Source organism: Fundulus heteroclitus, chromosome 20 (genome assembly GCF_011125445.2).
Source record: "Fundulus heteroclitus isolate FHET01 chromosome 20, MU-UCD_Fhet_4.1, whole genome shotgun sequence".
In the NCBI taxonomy this organism is placed as follows: domain Eukaryota; kingdom Metazoa; phylum Chordata; class Actinopteri; order Cyprinodontiformes; family Fundulidae; genus Fundulus; species Fundulus heteroclitus.
Genome location: NC_046380.1, coordinates 35,116,837 through 35,133,053, shown reverse-complemented (window position 1 = coordinate 35,133,053; position 16,217 = coordinate 35,116,837). Strand labels below are relative to the sequence as shown.

At 47.0% G+C, this 16,217-nt stretch overlaps 1 protein-coding gene across 1 annotated transcript; it reads left to right on the top strand.

Annotated features, from left to right (window-relative positions):
- The first annotated feature begins 5 nt into the window (after positions 1-5).
- Positions 6-8,868, top strand: rpn1 (ribophorin I). Its single transcript, XM_012862189.3, has 10 exons — positions 6-370; positions 1,011-1,075; positions 3,146-3,452; positions 3,548-3,757; positions 5,047-5,239; positions 5,317-5,416; positions 5,510-5,648; positions 5,959-6,078; positions 7,661-7,906; positions 8,033-8,868. The coding sequence occupies exons 1-10, from the start codon at positions 131-133 to the stop codon at positions 8,213-8,215; spliced, it is 1,803 nt and encodes a 600-aa protein (XP_012717643.2). The 5' UTR covers positions 6-130; the 3' UTR covers positions 8,216-8,868.
- Positions 8,869-16,217: the final 7,349 nt, after the last annotated feature.

Sequence of the window (16,217 nt, the reverse complement as noted above, 5' to 3'; positions counted from 1 at the left end):
GTCCGAACGAGTGAAGCGTCATCCTTTCTGATGTAGAGCGGCGCGGCGGCCTGTCTTCTGCTGCTCTCCGTTTCTCCTGCAGTCTCACCGTTTCAGCACCGGCGTTTTAGCTCTTATCCCCCCGCTAACGATGACGCGAAGGTCGCAGCTCGTCGCCGCGTGCTTGCTGCTTGTGACCGCTCTCACCTGGGAGGCTTCAGCCAGCGGTTTGGTGAACGAGGACGTGAAGAGGACGGTGGACCTGAGCACTCATCTGGCTAAGATCACCGCGGAGATCGTGCTGTCCAACCACGGCCAGACCTCCGTCCAGAGCTTCATACTGGCGGTAGATGCCGACCTGGCACCTCGCATGGCGTATATCGGAGCTTCGGTGAGTTGCAGCGTTTGCTAAAGCAGCAGCGCAGCACGGCATCATGTCACCCGCAAGCTAGCGTTAGCTCGTGATCCCTTTGGAAGCTCGGATCCGTGGCTTTATAAAAAAGAAAAAGACATTGCGCAGCTCGCAGCTGCTTCATTGTTTGGGTTTCAGCTGCTTTAGTGTGGAGGCTAAGAGCATGCAACTATGTTTTGTTTTTTGTTTTTTTGGTAGCAGGCAAGACTAAGAAGCTTAGAGGGACGATCCAGTTGGTTTATTGTTCTGCAAGCCCAGAAGTCAGTTCGCCACAAATGGCGAGTGGTTGTAAATGTTACACGTTGTGCGTTTATGGATGCATGAGACTCGTGGCTGTCTATAGTGTGGTGTAATGACCAAGCATCGAAAGAATCAATGGGAGCTGAACTGGCTAACAATGTTAGCTGGTCTGACTTCCGCAGGGCTCCACGCTCCGGCGTTACAGCGGAGTCAGTGGCTGAATGACACGTATGCGCTGGGCGGGTTACTTCCGGGTGTTACTGCGCACAGCTCTGCCCCGTTTCTACGGTGAATCACCGCAGCAGCGCGGCTCTGCTTCCAGACGGGATACCAGCTCCCCGTGTTCTCGCGTGTTTTAGATCGTTTGCTTTCTTTACAGGTGAAGGGTGATGAAGAGGAGGATGGCACGCTTGAACTCCAACAGACGTCAATCCAGGGACAAAGGTATAGCCACCTGCAAATTTGGTCTCCTAAAAGGAAAAGGTTCTAGTTTCATTGATTTACGCTGTGAATAGAAATACCAGGTGAAATGTTTACATACACCAATCAGAAAGACTGCACTATGAATTTTAGCCTTTTAACTAGACATCGGAAACATTTGCTGGTGATACGACAAAACGGTTGGTTGGTTCATGGAAAGGATGCAGCTTGACCCATAGATTATGAGTCTTGATATTTTGATATTAGCCAGCACTCGATCCATCCAAACCCAGTACTGATGTCTCCTCTGACAAAGGAGAAGGCATTCCGCTTGTTCATTAGCCCCAACCTAGTGTTGTCACCACACCAACGCCTGTTTTGATACTTTTCAATATTTTTCAAATAAAAAGAGAACACAAAAAATATCATCACTGAGTCAAAAGTGCATGGATGGGGCCATATTTAGACGATTTTTAATCAGGAGATCAAAGTCATACTATCGCCAGAATAAAGTGGTGATGATATGAGAGTAAAGTCATGATATTACCACAAAAAAAGCTTCTATGAGAAGAAAGCTACGATAGCTTTCAAGATGTGACTTGACGCAGCCTGTCTCTTCAGGCAGAGATTTATTTTAGTGCGACAACGGTTCAGGGAAAAAATATTTATATTAACATCCCGCCTTGTAGTCCAGGGCTGGATCAGCGGCAGCTTTGCACATGTGCGATTCATTTGAAGCGCTGACTTCAGTGCGTGGAAGGTGGGCGTGGCTCGCAGTAGCGCCTACTGCTTGCTACAAACGGTAAACTGCAGACCAATCGATGCTTTTACTTGTCGCCGACGCCTCCAACAACAAAGAGAAAAGTCGCCAGATTTGTTGCTAGTCGCTTTTCTGAAAAGAAAAGAAAAAGTCAATGGAGTGGTCTGAAAATTTGCTACATCTAGCAACAAAGCGTTTTAAATGCAGCAGTACCTGGTACCAAATTGGTGGTAGACCGAACAACCGTATCCCAGTCATGATGAATCGACCTACTTCCATGAGGAAAAAGTCAAATGTCCCGTTGAAGTTGTTCCAGAAGTTTGTTGATGGCTATAAAATACACTTGTTCTAGGTGTAGCATTCATCCATCCATCGTCCACTTATCTGAGATTGGGTTGCAAACAATTTAATATCGATATTCTGGCTTTCAATATCGATATACCTCCCAACCCCTAGGGGGCGCTATTGAAGCGTACCATTACTGTTCACAGCGAGTAAGTGCAAGTGAGACGAATTTGTGGAATGGCCAACAGGATTTTAGAAGCGCCTTCGACCTTAAAATCAGAAGTTTGGGAACATTTTTGGTTTCTGTCATACGTTAAATGCGTTGAACCAAATACACTTTATTTTCCTGTTAATATATGAGTGTTCCAATAAATATAATATGTGGCTGGTTTTGGAGATTGAATGACTTTGAGCATTAATTTAAAAGTAATAAATATCAATATTGGAGTCAAATCGAAACAAGCTGCGCTATATCGAGAATCATATCGAATCGGCTCATCCTCGATGACACCCAGCCCTAGTTGCAGGAGTAACAGGTCCAGGAGAGAAAGCCAGACATCTCTCTCCCCCCAGCAACATCATCCGGCTCATTCTGGGGAATCCGGTATCTTGTTTTCTTTTCGGTCATGATCCATCGCTCGTGGCCACGCTGAGGGTCGGGATGTAGATGCACCGGTAAATCAAGAGCTTTGCTTTGGCTCAGCTCTTATCACAGCAGACCTGCACAGAGCCTGCATTACTGCAGAAGAAGCCCCGATCCATCCGTCCATTTCTCCTTCCATCCTATCTGAATATATCTTATAGGGGGGTGTATGAATATAGTTTGACCTGTTGGTTTAACTTTAGCTTTGTGCAGATGAGTGAACAGTGAATCAAACTTGCACACCCAATGTTGTTTTAAAATGAAATATTAATTAGCCATAGGTTGTTTTATGACTGTTTCTCTTCATAACAGTTGAAATTCTTTCATTAAAAGTCGAGAATTAATGAGATTCGTGATCACGTCTGACTGGTACCTAATGCAAATCTTTCCTGTCTCCTGATGATAGAGGGGAGTTCTACAAAGTGCTGCTGCCCTCCAGTCTGCCCGCCGGTGGTCAGCTGAAAGTGAAGGCTGAGATGACCTTCAGCCACGTCCTGAGGCCTTTCCCTAACCAGATCACCCAGGCCGAGCGTCAGCTGGTCATCTTCCAGGGCAACCACTATCTGTACTCCCCGTATCCCACCCGCAGCCAGACCACCCGTGTCCGTCTGGCCTCCAAGACCGTGGAGAGCTACACCAAGCTGGGCAACCCCACCAAGACCGACGAGATCATCGAGTACGGCCCGTTCCGCGACGTCGCGCCGTTCAGCGAGGTACAGCTCCGCCCACGTCTGGTTAGCTCCCCCCAAAAAAAAGATTCAAACATGGCTGACTTGTGTTTTTTATCCCCCCCCTCTCAACCTGTCAGGATGCGATGAAGATCCACTATGAAAACAACACACCCTTCATCACCATCACCAGCATCACTCGCACCATCGAGGTGTCTCACTGGGGGAACATCGCCGTCGAGGAAACCATCGACCTGAGGCACACCGGAGCCGTCCTGAAGGGCCCTTTCTCGCGTTACGACTACCAGCGGCAGTCGGACAGCGGCATCTCCTCCGTCAAGTCCTTCAAGGTTTGAAACCCGAGATGTTGTGGGTGGAGATGTGGCGGTCAGAGAACCGGAGCCAGTATTTCCTCTCTGGTTTTTGTCACGCTTTGAATTGCCGACGCTCATCCTACTGTTCCTCTCTTCAGCTTCCACCTCTCAAAAGCTCGTTGACGGCCATAACTCGCTGTCCACTTACTGATTAGTGTGTCAGGTCTGCGCTGGGTGGGACAGTCTGGCGTCCTCCGTCACGCGGTGTGACAGTAGATGCTTTCTAATGGAGCTAATTCAGTATGACATGTTCAGGTCCTGTACGATTCCTACCTCGCCGGAGATTTAAAGGTGAAAAACAAAGAAACTGCGCCGTACTCTGTGTAAGCCGGGCATACACTGCACGGTATTTTCAGTCGTGATACTCGTATGCAGCTCAAGCTGTACGGCGAAACCGCAGGGTTTAAAAGTTCACAGCTCACCATATCTGTGCTTACACTGTGCGGCCCGACGCTCTGATGCCACCTGACTGCTCACACCGTGCGTTCAGAAACCACACGTCGTACTCAGCCCCGTAGAGAGATGGCGCTACTCGGACTCGTCTACCCCGAAGCCAAATGTCAACAGTAGAAGAAGAAAAAGGCGGAAGTGTCGATGCTCTTTGTTAAATATGAGGCTCACTAGAACGAAACGCGCTGCTTCGGCAGTTCTACGAGTTGCTCCTCCGTAGTTTGACTCCATGTCACACGTACCGCCGCCATGCTTCTCTCCGCTCTTGTTTTCGTCTGAGAAGACGAAGAAGAATCTACTTGTTTGCGCGAGGTTGGGGGAAATCGGCTCGTAGACGATCGAAGCTCCGCTTCATCAGCAGGACTTGCTCACCATCGCTCATGAGGGCCGACTGAATTTCAAACATGTTTGATTTTCAACCGATTCCTGATGGGGCGGTGGTCGTGAGAGGCGAATCGCCCCTCGTTATCCCCCGTAAACGACACGACGCAGGACGCACCATCAAGCTAAGACTCGGCCCGATCCAAAAAATTCTCACACGACTGAAGAATCGGCCCAAAAAGGGCAAAAACTCCTACAGTGATCACCCGGCTTAAGCCTTCCTGTTATCTGCTATAAATTTCACTCGCTCTTGCTCTCTCATAATCTGAATCACAGGTTCTTTGTTCTGCCTCTGACTTCGTTTTAAGCATCACTGATGCTGAACGCTGCTAACTTCTACACTGAAGGGTGTTGCCGGTACCACAGATGGATCCGTTTCTTGAGTTTCTAGTCGACCTGGAAATGCGGTGACTCCCTCCCCTGCTCCTCCGCAGACCATCCTTCCGGCCTCGGCTCAAGACGTCTACTACCGGGACGAGATCGGCAACATCTCCACCTCCCACCTGCAGGTTCTGGATGACTCTGTGGAGGTGGAGGTCAGACCGCGCTTCCCCCTCTTCGGAGGCTGGAAGACCCACTATATGATCGGCTATAATCTGCCAAGCTACGAATACCTCTACACCCTCGGTGAGCTCTGGGGATCCTTCGTTAACGCGCGTACAGCCGAGACAACGCTAACCGCTTGCATCGTTTTTCCTTTCTAGGCGACCAGTACGCCCTGAAGATGAGATTAGTCGACCATGTCTACGACGACCAGGTCATCGACTACATGACGGTGAAAATCATTCTGCCAGAAGGCGCAAAGTAAGTCTTTCTAATCAAATCTTCGCAGTAGCTGGCTGAGGGGGGCTCCTCTTATTTTCCTGTTTTTTTTTTTAAATTAATTAATTTATACAGAAACATTCACGTGGAGACACCTTATAAAATCGACCGCATGCCAAACCAGCTGCACTACACGTATCTGGACACCTTCGGTCGACCCGTGCTGGTAGCAACAAAGAACAACCTGGTGGAGCAGCACATTCAGGACTTTGTGGTAAGCTGTTGGGTAAAGAGCTGAATGAGGCAGTTATGGGGGAAAAAAAAACTTCAGTTTATAGTCACATGTCTGGTTCTTATCTCTTTTATAATCTAACTTTTTAACCAGGAACTATAGCAAATATTGCTGTAGCTGTAATTGTTGCCGCCCAAGAGGAAAGATGCAACTTTTTGACACAAGCAGGCCTAGTTGGATGCTTGTTAATAATTAAAGCTAGGATACAGTTAAAATGCTAATGGGTTTTATTTTATTTACATTCAGACCTGCTTAGGCAGCGATCTAAATAACTCTTCCTCCCTATCTGCAGGTTCATTACAACTTCAACAAGATCCTGATGCTCCAGGAGCCTCTCTTGGTGGTGGGAGCCTTCTACATACTCTTCTTCACCGTCATCATCTACGTACGGCTGGACTTTGCCATCACCAAGGTACAAAGCAGCTAAAGATATCAGTGGTTGTGTTGCTTTGTTCCGGTTGCTGTTCTTAAAGTTTAATATGTGCTGGACATGGATCAGCATGGGATTCTCGCAGGACATGTAGTGCTGTATTTACTCAAAAATAAAACGGAAAAGCAACATATTCCTATTTTTGCTAAAAAAAAAAAAGTGATGGTGTCCCCAAAACACCATGCTGCCACCACTATGCTCTATTATTCAAGCAGCAGCAGGGATTGACCACTAGACCTATAATTATGCTATCGATGTCACTTAAGCCTCTTTCTGATCACACTTGTTCTGTGGTCTACACACGTCCTTTTTTTCCTCACCATCAACTGATATGGCCGGACCGGGATGGGGGGGGGGTTAAAGTCGACCCACCGATATTACACCTATGATCCACTTAGGGTGATAAACTGATAACTACTATAAATTGTAACTGGTAATACTGGGGTTATTTATTATAATTGTTTTAATTTTAAGGCGTGCATCAGAAATCTAGAATATATACCTATTAGACTTTTCAAGTACCTACGGTGCAGAGTTGGAGCATAATGGTGGAGGATATAAGAGCATTCTAAAGAAGTGTTGGTGTGGCCTCGTAGTGCTAGCCTGGGAGCAATTCCGAACTTAGTCCCGCCCACAACGTTTTAGATCGGGAAGTTCGGTCTGGCATTGCTCAATAGTAGCGCGAGTATGCTCGCCCAATATCTGGCGGGCCAATCAAATTGTCAGGGCAGGCTTTATACGATGATGGACAGATGATCAACAGTCACGTAATCAACCACGTCAACAAAGCGCGCTTGGGTTGAATTCATTTACAACAACGATGGCTGCCGCTGGAGAGTTGAGGTGTGTAGATTCTGCTGTTAGGTCTGTTTTAGAAGATATCGACAGCAAATTAATTTTAAAAGAGGAACAGAGAAACGCGATCAAGGCATTTGTTGAAAAGAAAGACGTTTTTGGCGTCCTTCCTAATCCTAAACGGAGAACTTGTTCGTATGTGCATTCGCCTTTATTGTTTTTCTGAAAAATGAGGTTCGTGTGTTGAATGACTCCTTGGATCCTTACATTCTTTTTTCGTTGACGCTCATCTTCTTATTCTAGGCTACTTCTTTTCCAGCGTGCAGTTTGAGTTCCGTTGACAACAACTATGCGTCGCTTAACATACGTCACACACTCCGTTGCTCTTATTGGTTGTAGGTCTATCCAATTGAGTGCAGATGAATTTTTTTTCCTGGTTTGTTCGAAACACGCCCCATAATCACAGCTCTATGGAGCAGTATCAGACTCAAATTCTGACTAGGATTGAGTATGACTGTCAGGCTATCGTAGCGCAGCATTCAGCTAAAAATCGACCTATTCCAGATATCTCTGCATCTTTATGCCTAGTTTTACACCTTTCTGCCGTATAACTGCCGTTGTGACGTGAACGTTGGAAATACGCATTATCTCTATGTAATTGCGCGGTCAGGAGGGGTAGAACGGACCGCAGGGGACGGGCTGTGCAGTAGTCTCACATTTGCCTTCGGTTCGTATCACTTGGCTCACTTCTCTCGCCTCCTCCGTTCAGGATCCTGCGGCGGAGGTGCGGATGAAGGTGGCCTCCATCACGGAGCAGGTGCTGACGCTGGTGAACAAACGTCTGGGCCTGTACCGCCACATGGACGAGGTGGTGAACCGCTACAAACAGTCCCGCGACACGGGCGCGCTCAACAGCGGCCGCAAGACGCTGGAGGCCGACCACCGCACGCTCACCAACGAGATCAGCTCGCTGCAGGCCCGGCTCAAGACCGAGGGCTCCGACCTGGCTGAGAAGGTGCGCGGGATGGGGCCGTCGCCATGGAAACGCAGGCGGAGAGCTGTTAAGCCCAGACCGCCGCTTTTGCTCACTGTCCTGTTTCTGTTTTTTTTTTTTTTTTTTTCTTTGTTGTTGTTCTTTTAGGTTGGAGAGATCCAGAAGCTGGACGGCCAGGTGAAGGAGTTGGTGAGCCGCTCCTGCTCGGAGGCGGAGCGGCTGGTGGCCGGCAAGGTCAAGAAGGAGGCTTACATCGAGAGCGAGAAGACTCTGACCGGCAAGAGACAAGAGCTCATCAGCCGCATCGACAGTCTGCTGGACGCCCTCTAAGCTCCGCATACGCGCCACCCCTGCTTTCAGCATCGAGTATTTGTATGAAAATGACATGAAATGTGACACGTTCTTAATTTTTTTTTTTTTTTTTTTTTAAAACATCATTGCATCCAGACATGGACTATCAACATCTGGTTTTATGGAAGTGAGTTTATCTGGACACGTGCCTCTGTGCCTGGTGATAAACTCGGTTTCTGCTCTTTATTTGCTCCGCCCCTTAATCGCTCAGATGTCATGTTCTTATCTTTTCCCTGTGAAGCATGCGTGGTTTAGGGAATTGTGTTTTGAAACGGCCTCACGTCTTTACTCGCACGTACTGGATTCTGAAAGCGAAGCGCGTAGGTGGCGAAGACCATGCTCTGTTCCGTGCCGACCTCGGCCGCGGTTTTCGGCCCCCGGACTGACGTTTAAAATTTGAAGCTCTGAATCTGCATCAAGGCCGCCGCTCGTTTTTTGATGTTCCTGAGTCATTTTCTACATTTTGTATGATTTTGATTTTTTTTTTTTCTTTTCTTTTTTTTTTGACTCTGAGATTAAAGACTAAAGGAGATTGGACTGTGTTGAAGACAAGACATGGAAACCATTGTTTTGGGAAAGGGGCATTGATATGGTTATTGGTTAAATTTGGAAATAAAGTTTGGAGAAACTTGTCCAGGTTTACTTGTCTTTTTTTTCTTAGAGACGCAGTACCCTTCGTTCACCACAAGAGGGCACACTGGGGCAAAGAAACGCCTTTTAACCATAATAAGGCCTTTTTAACAGCTAAGACCCATCTTGAAATTGTTAGTCCAATGTTTTTTTGTTTTTTTGTTTGTTTTTTTGACTAAATTAACTTAAATTAAGGTTACTCCACATATTCATGGTGGTTTGTGGCTCCAGGGTGACTTTCCTGCACATTGTTGCAGGTCCTTTTGGTGCAGCCCCAGCAATCAGCTTGTTGTCCCTGCAGCCAGTAGAACATTTGAGCAAAAGTCTGGGCAGAGGACAAGTGCGAAGAGGGGTCAGCTAGAGGTCATCGCTTTCCCTCCGAGGTCACCGGGGGTCCCGGCAGGTCACTTCCTGCCCCACAAAAACAGCCGGGCTCCTCTCACAATGACGGCGCTCACGCATTGTATGCGGCGTACAATAATGATTCTGAAAACACACGCCAGCGAGAAACCACAGACAATGTCCGTCAGCGCCGACGCTCGGCGCTGGTGAAAGGTCACACAATGGCATTTTGTTTGTGTGTTTGGACTTGAGTGGAGGTTTGTCGGAGTTGCTGCAAGCTCTACATCTTCCTTTGGGGATGACTTCTACTTCAACAAGCTACCGCGATCACGTCTGCTCAGATCAGATCTGTTAAAATAAAAATTTTTTAAAAAAAAGTTCAGTTCTGAAAGCGAGTTGATGAGAACTCCCCCACATTTGTCTTTGCCACCCACAGCTTTGAGACATGGGAAGGAGCCGGGAGCTATGGGGCAATTTATACTGTAACAAGACCTTAATGATGCAAAATATATATATAAATTGACTTGTGTGAAGTATATTACCTCAAACAGATGTGAAACAACCAAAGGAAAACATAAAAGAGAAGGTAAATGGGGTGCAAAATGAAAATGGACAGCGATTAATTGAAGCCAAAAACTACTAAAACAAACATAAAATGACTACAAAGTAAATGTAATGGAACAACGTGGTTCATGGCTGGAAACAAGCAGACCACAAACCAGATAGGTACGGTGTTCGTGGGGCTTTGTGTATTTATTTTTGGTCAAATGGGGTTTAGTTTTTACATCTAGATACAATAATGATAGATGGGCCAAAATAGATTATTTCTTATACATTTAAATGTGCCAAAATCCTGAGCTTCAACACTTTTATTCTAAAACAGATGGCTTTCCTATACCTCTGAGGTGAAGGGAGGCTTTTAGACGAGATGAAAACAATCCTACATTAGGTTTTCAAAATGACCTACCAGACTTTAAAAGATTACATTCAGTGTCTTGCAAAAGTAGGCATAGGCCTAAAAGTTTGTTTGTCACATTACTACCACACAACTTTAAAGAACTCAGGTGTGATTTTTGGTCATAGGCAAACACAAATTTGGGCGTTATGGTGAACTGAAAGGCAAATGCATTTGTGGTCAACCCCCTTCCTTTACTGCCCCTGATTTAAAATCCAATGCAGCCATTTGCCTTCAGAACTGACAGAATTAGTGAGCCACTTGTGTACAATCGAATCTCTGTATGAAAGTAGCTGTTCTGTTAAGGTCTCAGAGGTTTATTAGAGAACATTGGCAGACAAGGATTTGGAGAAATTTGAAGTCATATTTTTAAAAAAGCATCTCAATCTTTAAACATCTCACAAAGCACAGTGTGCGCTAACATAAATCAGAAAATAGAACGAGTAGGGCCCAGCTAATGGCCACTAATGCTTTATAGAACCACCTTTCCTTGCAGTTACAGCTGCATATGTTTTGGGGTCTGTCTCCGTCTCTACCGGGTTTGCACGTCGGGAGGCGAAGCTTTTCGTCCATTTGTCTTTCAATTTTTCCCATCTTGCCACAGATTATCATGTGAATTAGGGCTGAACTTTGATTGGGCCATTCTCACATGAACACGCTGAACCATTACATCGTAGTTCTGGCCAAATCCTTTAGGCCGACATCCTCTGGGAAGGCGAACCTCCACCCCTTCTGCCACAATTTACCTGTGTTTAGTTTTGTCGGTCTGAGCATCAACTTATACAAGCTTTCCTGTCCCTGCGAAAGAAAAAAACAATACAAAAAAACATCCCCACAGCTTGATGCTGCAACCCTAATGTTCTATGATGGAGATGTAAAGTCTTCATTTTCCACCACACAGCTTTCTGAATGTAGACTAAAGAGTTGCGTTCTGCTCTCATCTGTCCTCCTTCCCCTACACGGCTAGTGCTAAAAGCTTCTTGGTTTCTCTCAATAATGCATTTCCTCTTAGATTCAGACTAGATTTGTGGTTCGTTCCGTCAACAGATCCTCCCACCTGAGCTGAGGCTCCTTGCAACTCCTCCACAGGTACCGCTGAGCTTCTGGTTGCTTCTCGGCTGCTCTCCTTACCCAGCCTGTAGATTTAGCTGAACAGCAATCTCTTGGTGGGTTTGCAACTGTGCTGTATTTCATTTCAGCTGGTGGACTGAGCTCTGCGAGATGTTTAAATCTTGTCGCACGGCTTTAAACCTCCCTCAAAGCTTTCTCCATCACCTGTCGGCTTTGCTCCTTCTTGATGTTGCTTGTTTGCCCACTGATGCTTTCTGAAAAGCAGAGCAGCTGTGATAATACTGATATGAAAATTGACTTAGTAGGTGACTGGATTTGATTTATGGGTGTCAGAGAAGATGGGGGTGAAAACAAATGCATAGGGGTATCAATACTTTTCCCAGCCGCTGTACGCGTTTCATAAAGAGGCACCGCTGAATATCGGGGGGTCCATCAGGGACGTCACCATGGCTGAGGCCACCCAAGATGGCTGCTGCATCCCTGACGGGCCGCTGTCACGTTGTGGCTGACTGGAGGCCTTGCGATCCTTTCAGTTCTAGCCCAGGATATGATTACCGGTCGCACAGGCCCTGCGGTTTATCTGTTGCTGTAAACTGAGCAGAATACAGTTTAAACCGGAATTCGTGTGCAGCACTGTATCCTGATGTGGCCAGCCGAGCGTGTGTGCGCGCGAGTCTGAGGTGGATGCTGGGGTTTGTGCAGGGCGTGTTGGACTGGTTGGGCCATGTGGTTGAGCTGCTCGTGATCCCCCTTTAGGCACGGGCTCGATTATTATCTCCCTTTCCTGAAAAAAAAGGTTGTCGACGCAGACTCTGTTGCGTCTTTATCTGCCGCAAATCTCGAATGAGCAAAACGAAAGGGAAATATACGGCAGAGTTAAACTAGACATCAGGTGAACGCGCAGCCTGCAGCTCCAGGGCCCGGTGACGCGGCGGTGATTGATTACATTCAGGCCTCACCTGCCGTACTCTTCCTCTTAATCTCTCTTGCTCTATAGTAGACACACACAGTCGCACACGGACACACACACACACACACACAAAGAAAGAGGCAGAAGTCACCAGTCAGGGAACAATATCCTGCTCAGAAGACCCTTCACAGCACACTCTCATAAATCACTAAGACAGAGCCACCACCCTCACTGTCAGCATGTTATTATGCACCCACTCTCAGGTCTGCATTCTCCTCAAAACATGCATTTATTCAATCCCCCCCCCCTTCGATCCTGTCATAAAAACGCAGAAATACGAGTTCAATCTGAACACCGAGGACTCCTCACCTGCACTGATTCCCTCTGGCTCGGCTCGAAACGCGCGCCTTCACAACGGCGGCCCTGTGTGCCCCGGGCCTGCCGCTGCCTCCTGCAGGCGGCCATTCCTCAGTGACAGGGTGCCGGGACGAGGGGGGGGGGGCTCTGAAGGGCGAGGGTGAGGGGTGGATGAAAGCCTCCGTGGGCTCGGCGGCCCTGTGCAGGTGGCAGGTGTGATGGTCTGCCGGGCGCAGAAGCGCGAGGGCGAGGAAGAGCGGGACAATGAAGGCGTCTGTGGGGCTCCGGGCGCAGCTGCAGGAGGAGGAGGGGAGGAGCGGGGGCTGACAGACGAGACGGTCCGACGGGCGAGAGGAAGGGGAAAAGGGACGGCCCCGGTGAGCGCAAAGGTGGAGATGGGACTTCAAACAGAGGATTGGGTTTTTGGGGGCGCAGAGAGACACATTCTTGTCTGGCATGGAGTAGGTGGAGATGTGGGGAGGTCAGAAAAGAGAGATGGCTGAGCCACCTCAAGTCTCCTTTCCTTTCTGTGTGGATGTTCGTCCTCCATGCACCCCCCCCCCCCCTCCAGAGCCTCTGTCTCCACCAGCGTGCATACTGATGTCAACCACTCTCTCTGTATGGATTTGTATCGATGAGACAGTAATCCTCTCTCCTAGCTGCCCTTGTGTACGACTGTCCACAGCTCCCACTAAGACCCACTGATCTCTGCCACATGGCGCTCCATCAAAGCACCGATGGTCATGCCTCTCCGAGGCACGTTCTGCCAAAACACGCGCTGAGCGGCTCGCGTACGTCCCCCGGTGAAGAGGATAAGCCGCAGATGAGGGCCCAACGCCGCGCCAGACTTTGTATCGTCTTGGATCGTGCGAAGACGGATGAAACAAGGCCGCGCTCTGTTAAAGCAGACACACGCTCGCTTCCTACTTTCTCTATCAGGGCTGATTAGAGTGACAGGGGCACTTCCCATTGGCTGCAAGAGTGGCCCTCTCCTTTCCAGGGCAGCCAATTTCCCCTACTCCAGAGCTGATAGGAAACTTTGATTGTCCACTCAGCTCAGGAGAGACAAAGAGATTTTTTTCCTCCTGCAATCCACATATCGCTCCGTCACATCTCTGCCTACAATCCCCGCTCCCCCCCCTTTTCGCTTGCCTTTTCCTCTTTCCTTCCACCACCTCTCCTTCTCAGACTTTCTGGCTGTGTTTCCATGAAGCCATACCCACTTTCTGCTGCGGGCTGCAGATGGTGAGTCCATTAAACAGGCACTGACTACTTTGATGGGCAGGAAGTTTCACTTCATGTGGTGACATCTGCATCCTCTGATGCAATCCTACCCCCTGTGCATGATTTACTCTGTTGGCTAACCACCGTCCACTGATAGCGTTCCTGATGAGATGTGTTTTGCAGTTCTGCTGCATGCGCTCTGAACCGTGTTCTTATGGGGTGTGAAGTACACCAAGAATAAGAAAGGGGGTGGGGGGGTGCTGAACAGGAAACATCTCTCCCTTTCTCCCTCCACCCGGTGCTGGGAGCACGCTTCCCCTCAGAACTCCTCCAACTTCCTGTCCAGCCACCGGGAATCCCTGCTGGAACATTCCAGCTGCGCGCTGCTTTCCCTCCCTTTTTCACGACGACTCCAGTTCCTCCGTCACTCAGCTCTTTGGAAACGTTCACTCCTGCCCTGTGGATTCGCAAAGTTCTCGGGTCGCTGCGCCGATCGGCTCAATTTTCCACGAAGCAAAGAAAGAAATTTAAGGTGGAAAACTCAAATCCGTCGTTGGGAGTTTTCCCGTTTCCAGTCTGACCTGTGGTAAACAAAAAAAAAAAAAAAGAGAAGAGAAGAGAAGAATGAAATCCCAATCCACACGGGCATTAAACAAGCAGTGAAGTCCGAGCAGGAGCAGGAGCAGGAGCAGGAGCAGGAGCAGGAGCAGGAGCAGGAGCAGGAGCAGGAGCAGGAGCAGGAGCAGGAGCAGGAGCAGGAGCAGGAGCAGGAGCAGGAGCAGGAGCAGGTCAACAGTGGAAAGATTTCGAAAATCTGTTAGTGGAGCAAGGAGATCTATGAGCAAAGCTCTCTCATGTCACCCATGCTTAGATTACAGGCCGCTATCAAGAAGGATGTAATAAAAAAAAGGGTGATTTCTAGCAGAGGAAGAACACGCTACCCCATAAATAGCCTGTCGCCTTCTCTTTAGCTGAAATTTCAGAGAAACTTGCTTCTGGTTACCATCTACTGGTCCCTGACTTGAGTCTTGTGACACTTTGCCTCGCTCTTTAATTTCCGCTCAAACCTTGGTGTATTTACGTGTTTGTTTTGGGTCATCGTCGTGTTGAAGGGTCCTGTTCTTTTAGAATTGCTGATCCATTTCATAATACTGAGCTGGCCAGGTCCTGCAGCGCCAAAGCATCGACCAAACCATTGCACGTCCAGCTCTATACATCAGATTTGGCTCTTCTCCTGGAATCCAGTTAAGTTCCATTTTATTTATATATTCACAACGCAGTGTTACCAACTGCACTATACCACAGTTATATTGTATTGTATTGTTATAATTCACGTTACTTTTATTTAAACTTTTAACTTTATGTTCATTGTTCTGCTTCTGCTTTGCTGTGCCGATGACCTGGAGGGGGTCTGCTGCCAACAAACAACTTCACGTTGTGCGTCTGTAGATGATACGCTTGGCCCTGTCTTTCAGGGTTTAACCCTGTATCTCTCCTAGACATTGCTGTTGGCTGAGCTTTTACCGCAGCTGACTGTAAGTGCCCCTTTTCCTGTAGATTTGAGCTTATCTGCTTAGCTATGTTTCTATATGTTTACCACTAAAACCTTTAGAATCTCTTTACAAACAGACAATCAAAATTTTGGATAAAAAAAACATCAAAATATCACTATTGTGCCATTTTGCTAAAACATAAGCTTTTAAGCTTTTAAGCTGGGAAAATGTCATCAAGTATTCAAACCTCTGTCTGTTTTACAAAATCATCCATGGTCTGTCATCTCCTCCACTCAGTCCGTTTGTAAAGATCAGGAACACACAGAGAGCAACACGAGGGTCAGCCAGAGGAGACTGTGTTGTTCCTCTGCGTAAAAGTGCTTTCAGTCAAAGAGCCTTTGCAGTCACAGCAGCTCAGGAGTGGTAATCTGTCCCTCAGAACATCAGAGAACTCACAACATACACTATTTTTAAAAAGCATCTAAAATAAACTGGCTCATAACACATCAGACAGGTCAGCATTAATTAAATGTCTGTTCCATAACCAAACCATGCTGCCATTTGTGTCTCTGCTGTGTATCTATCTATCTATCTATCTATCTATCTATCTATCTATCTATCTATCTATCTATCTATCTATCTATCTATCTATCTATCTATCTATCTATCTATCTATCTATATATATATATATATATATATATATATATAGTATAATAATTTTATTTGAATGTTTTATTCTATTTTTATTAACCTAAAATCTGTAGTCTAGCGAACATGAATTCTGTATTTTTAAACAAGTTTTGAAGAGTTATAGCTGTTTTTATTTCTTTTTCTATTTGTATTGTTCACTGTAAAATTCTTACTGTTGTGTTTTTTGGTAGACAATTTTAAGATCCTGTCCGGGGACAACAGATGAAAAATAGCCTTTTGGCTAATTCTGGTGCATTTGCAGGAAAGCTAATTAATGTACACGGTCCCTGTCAAAAAATATTTTTAAC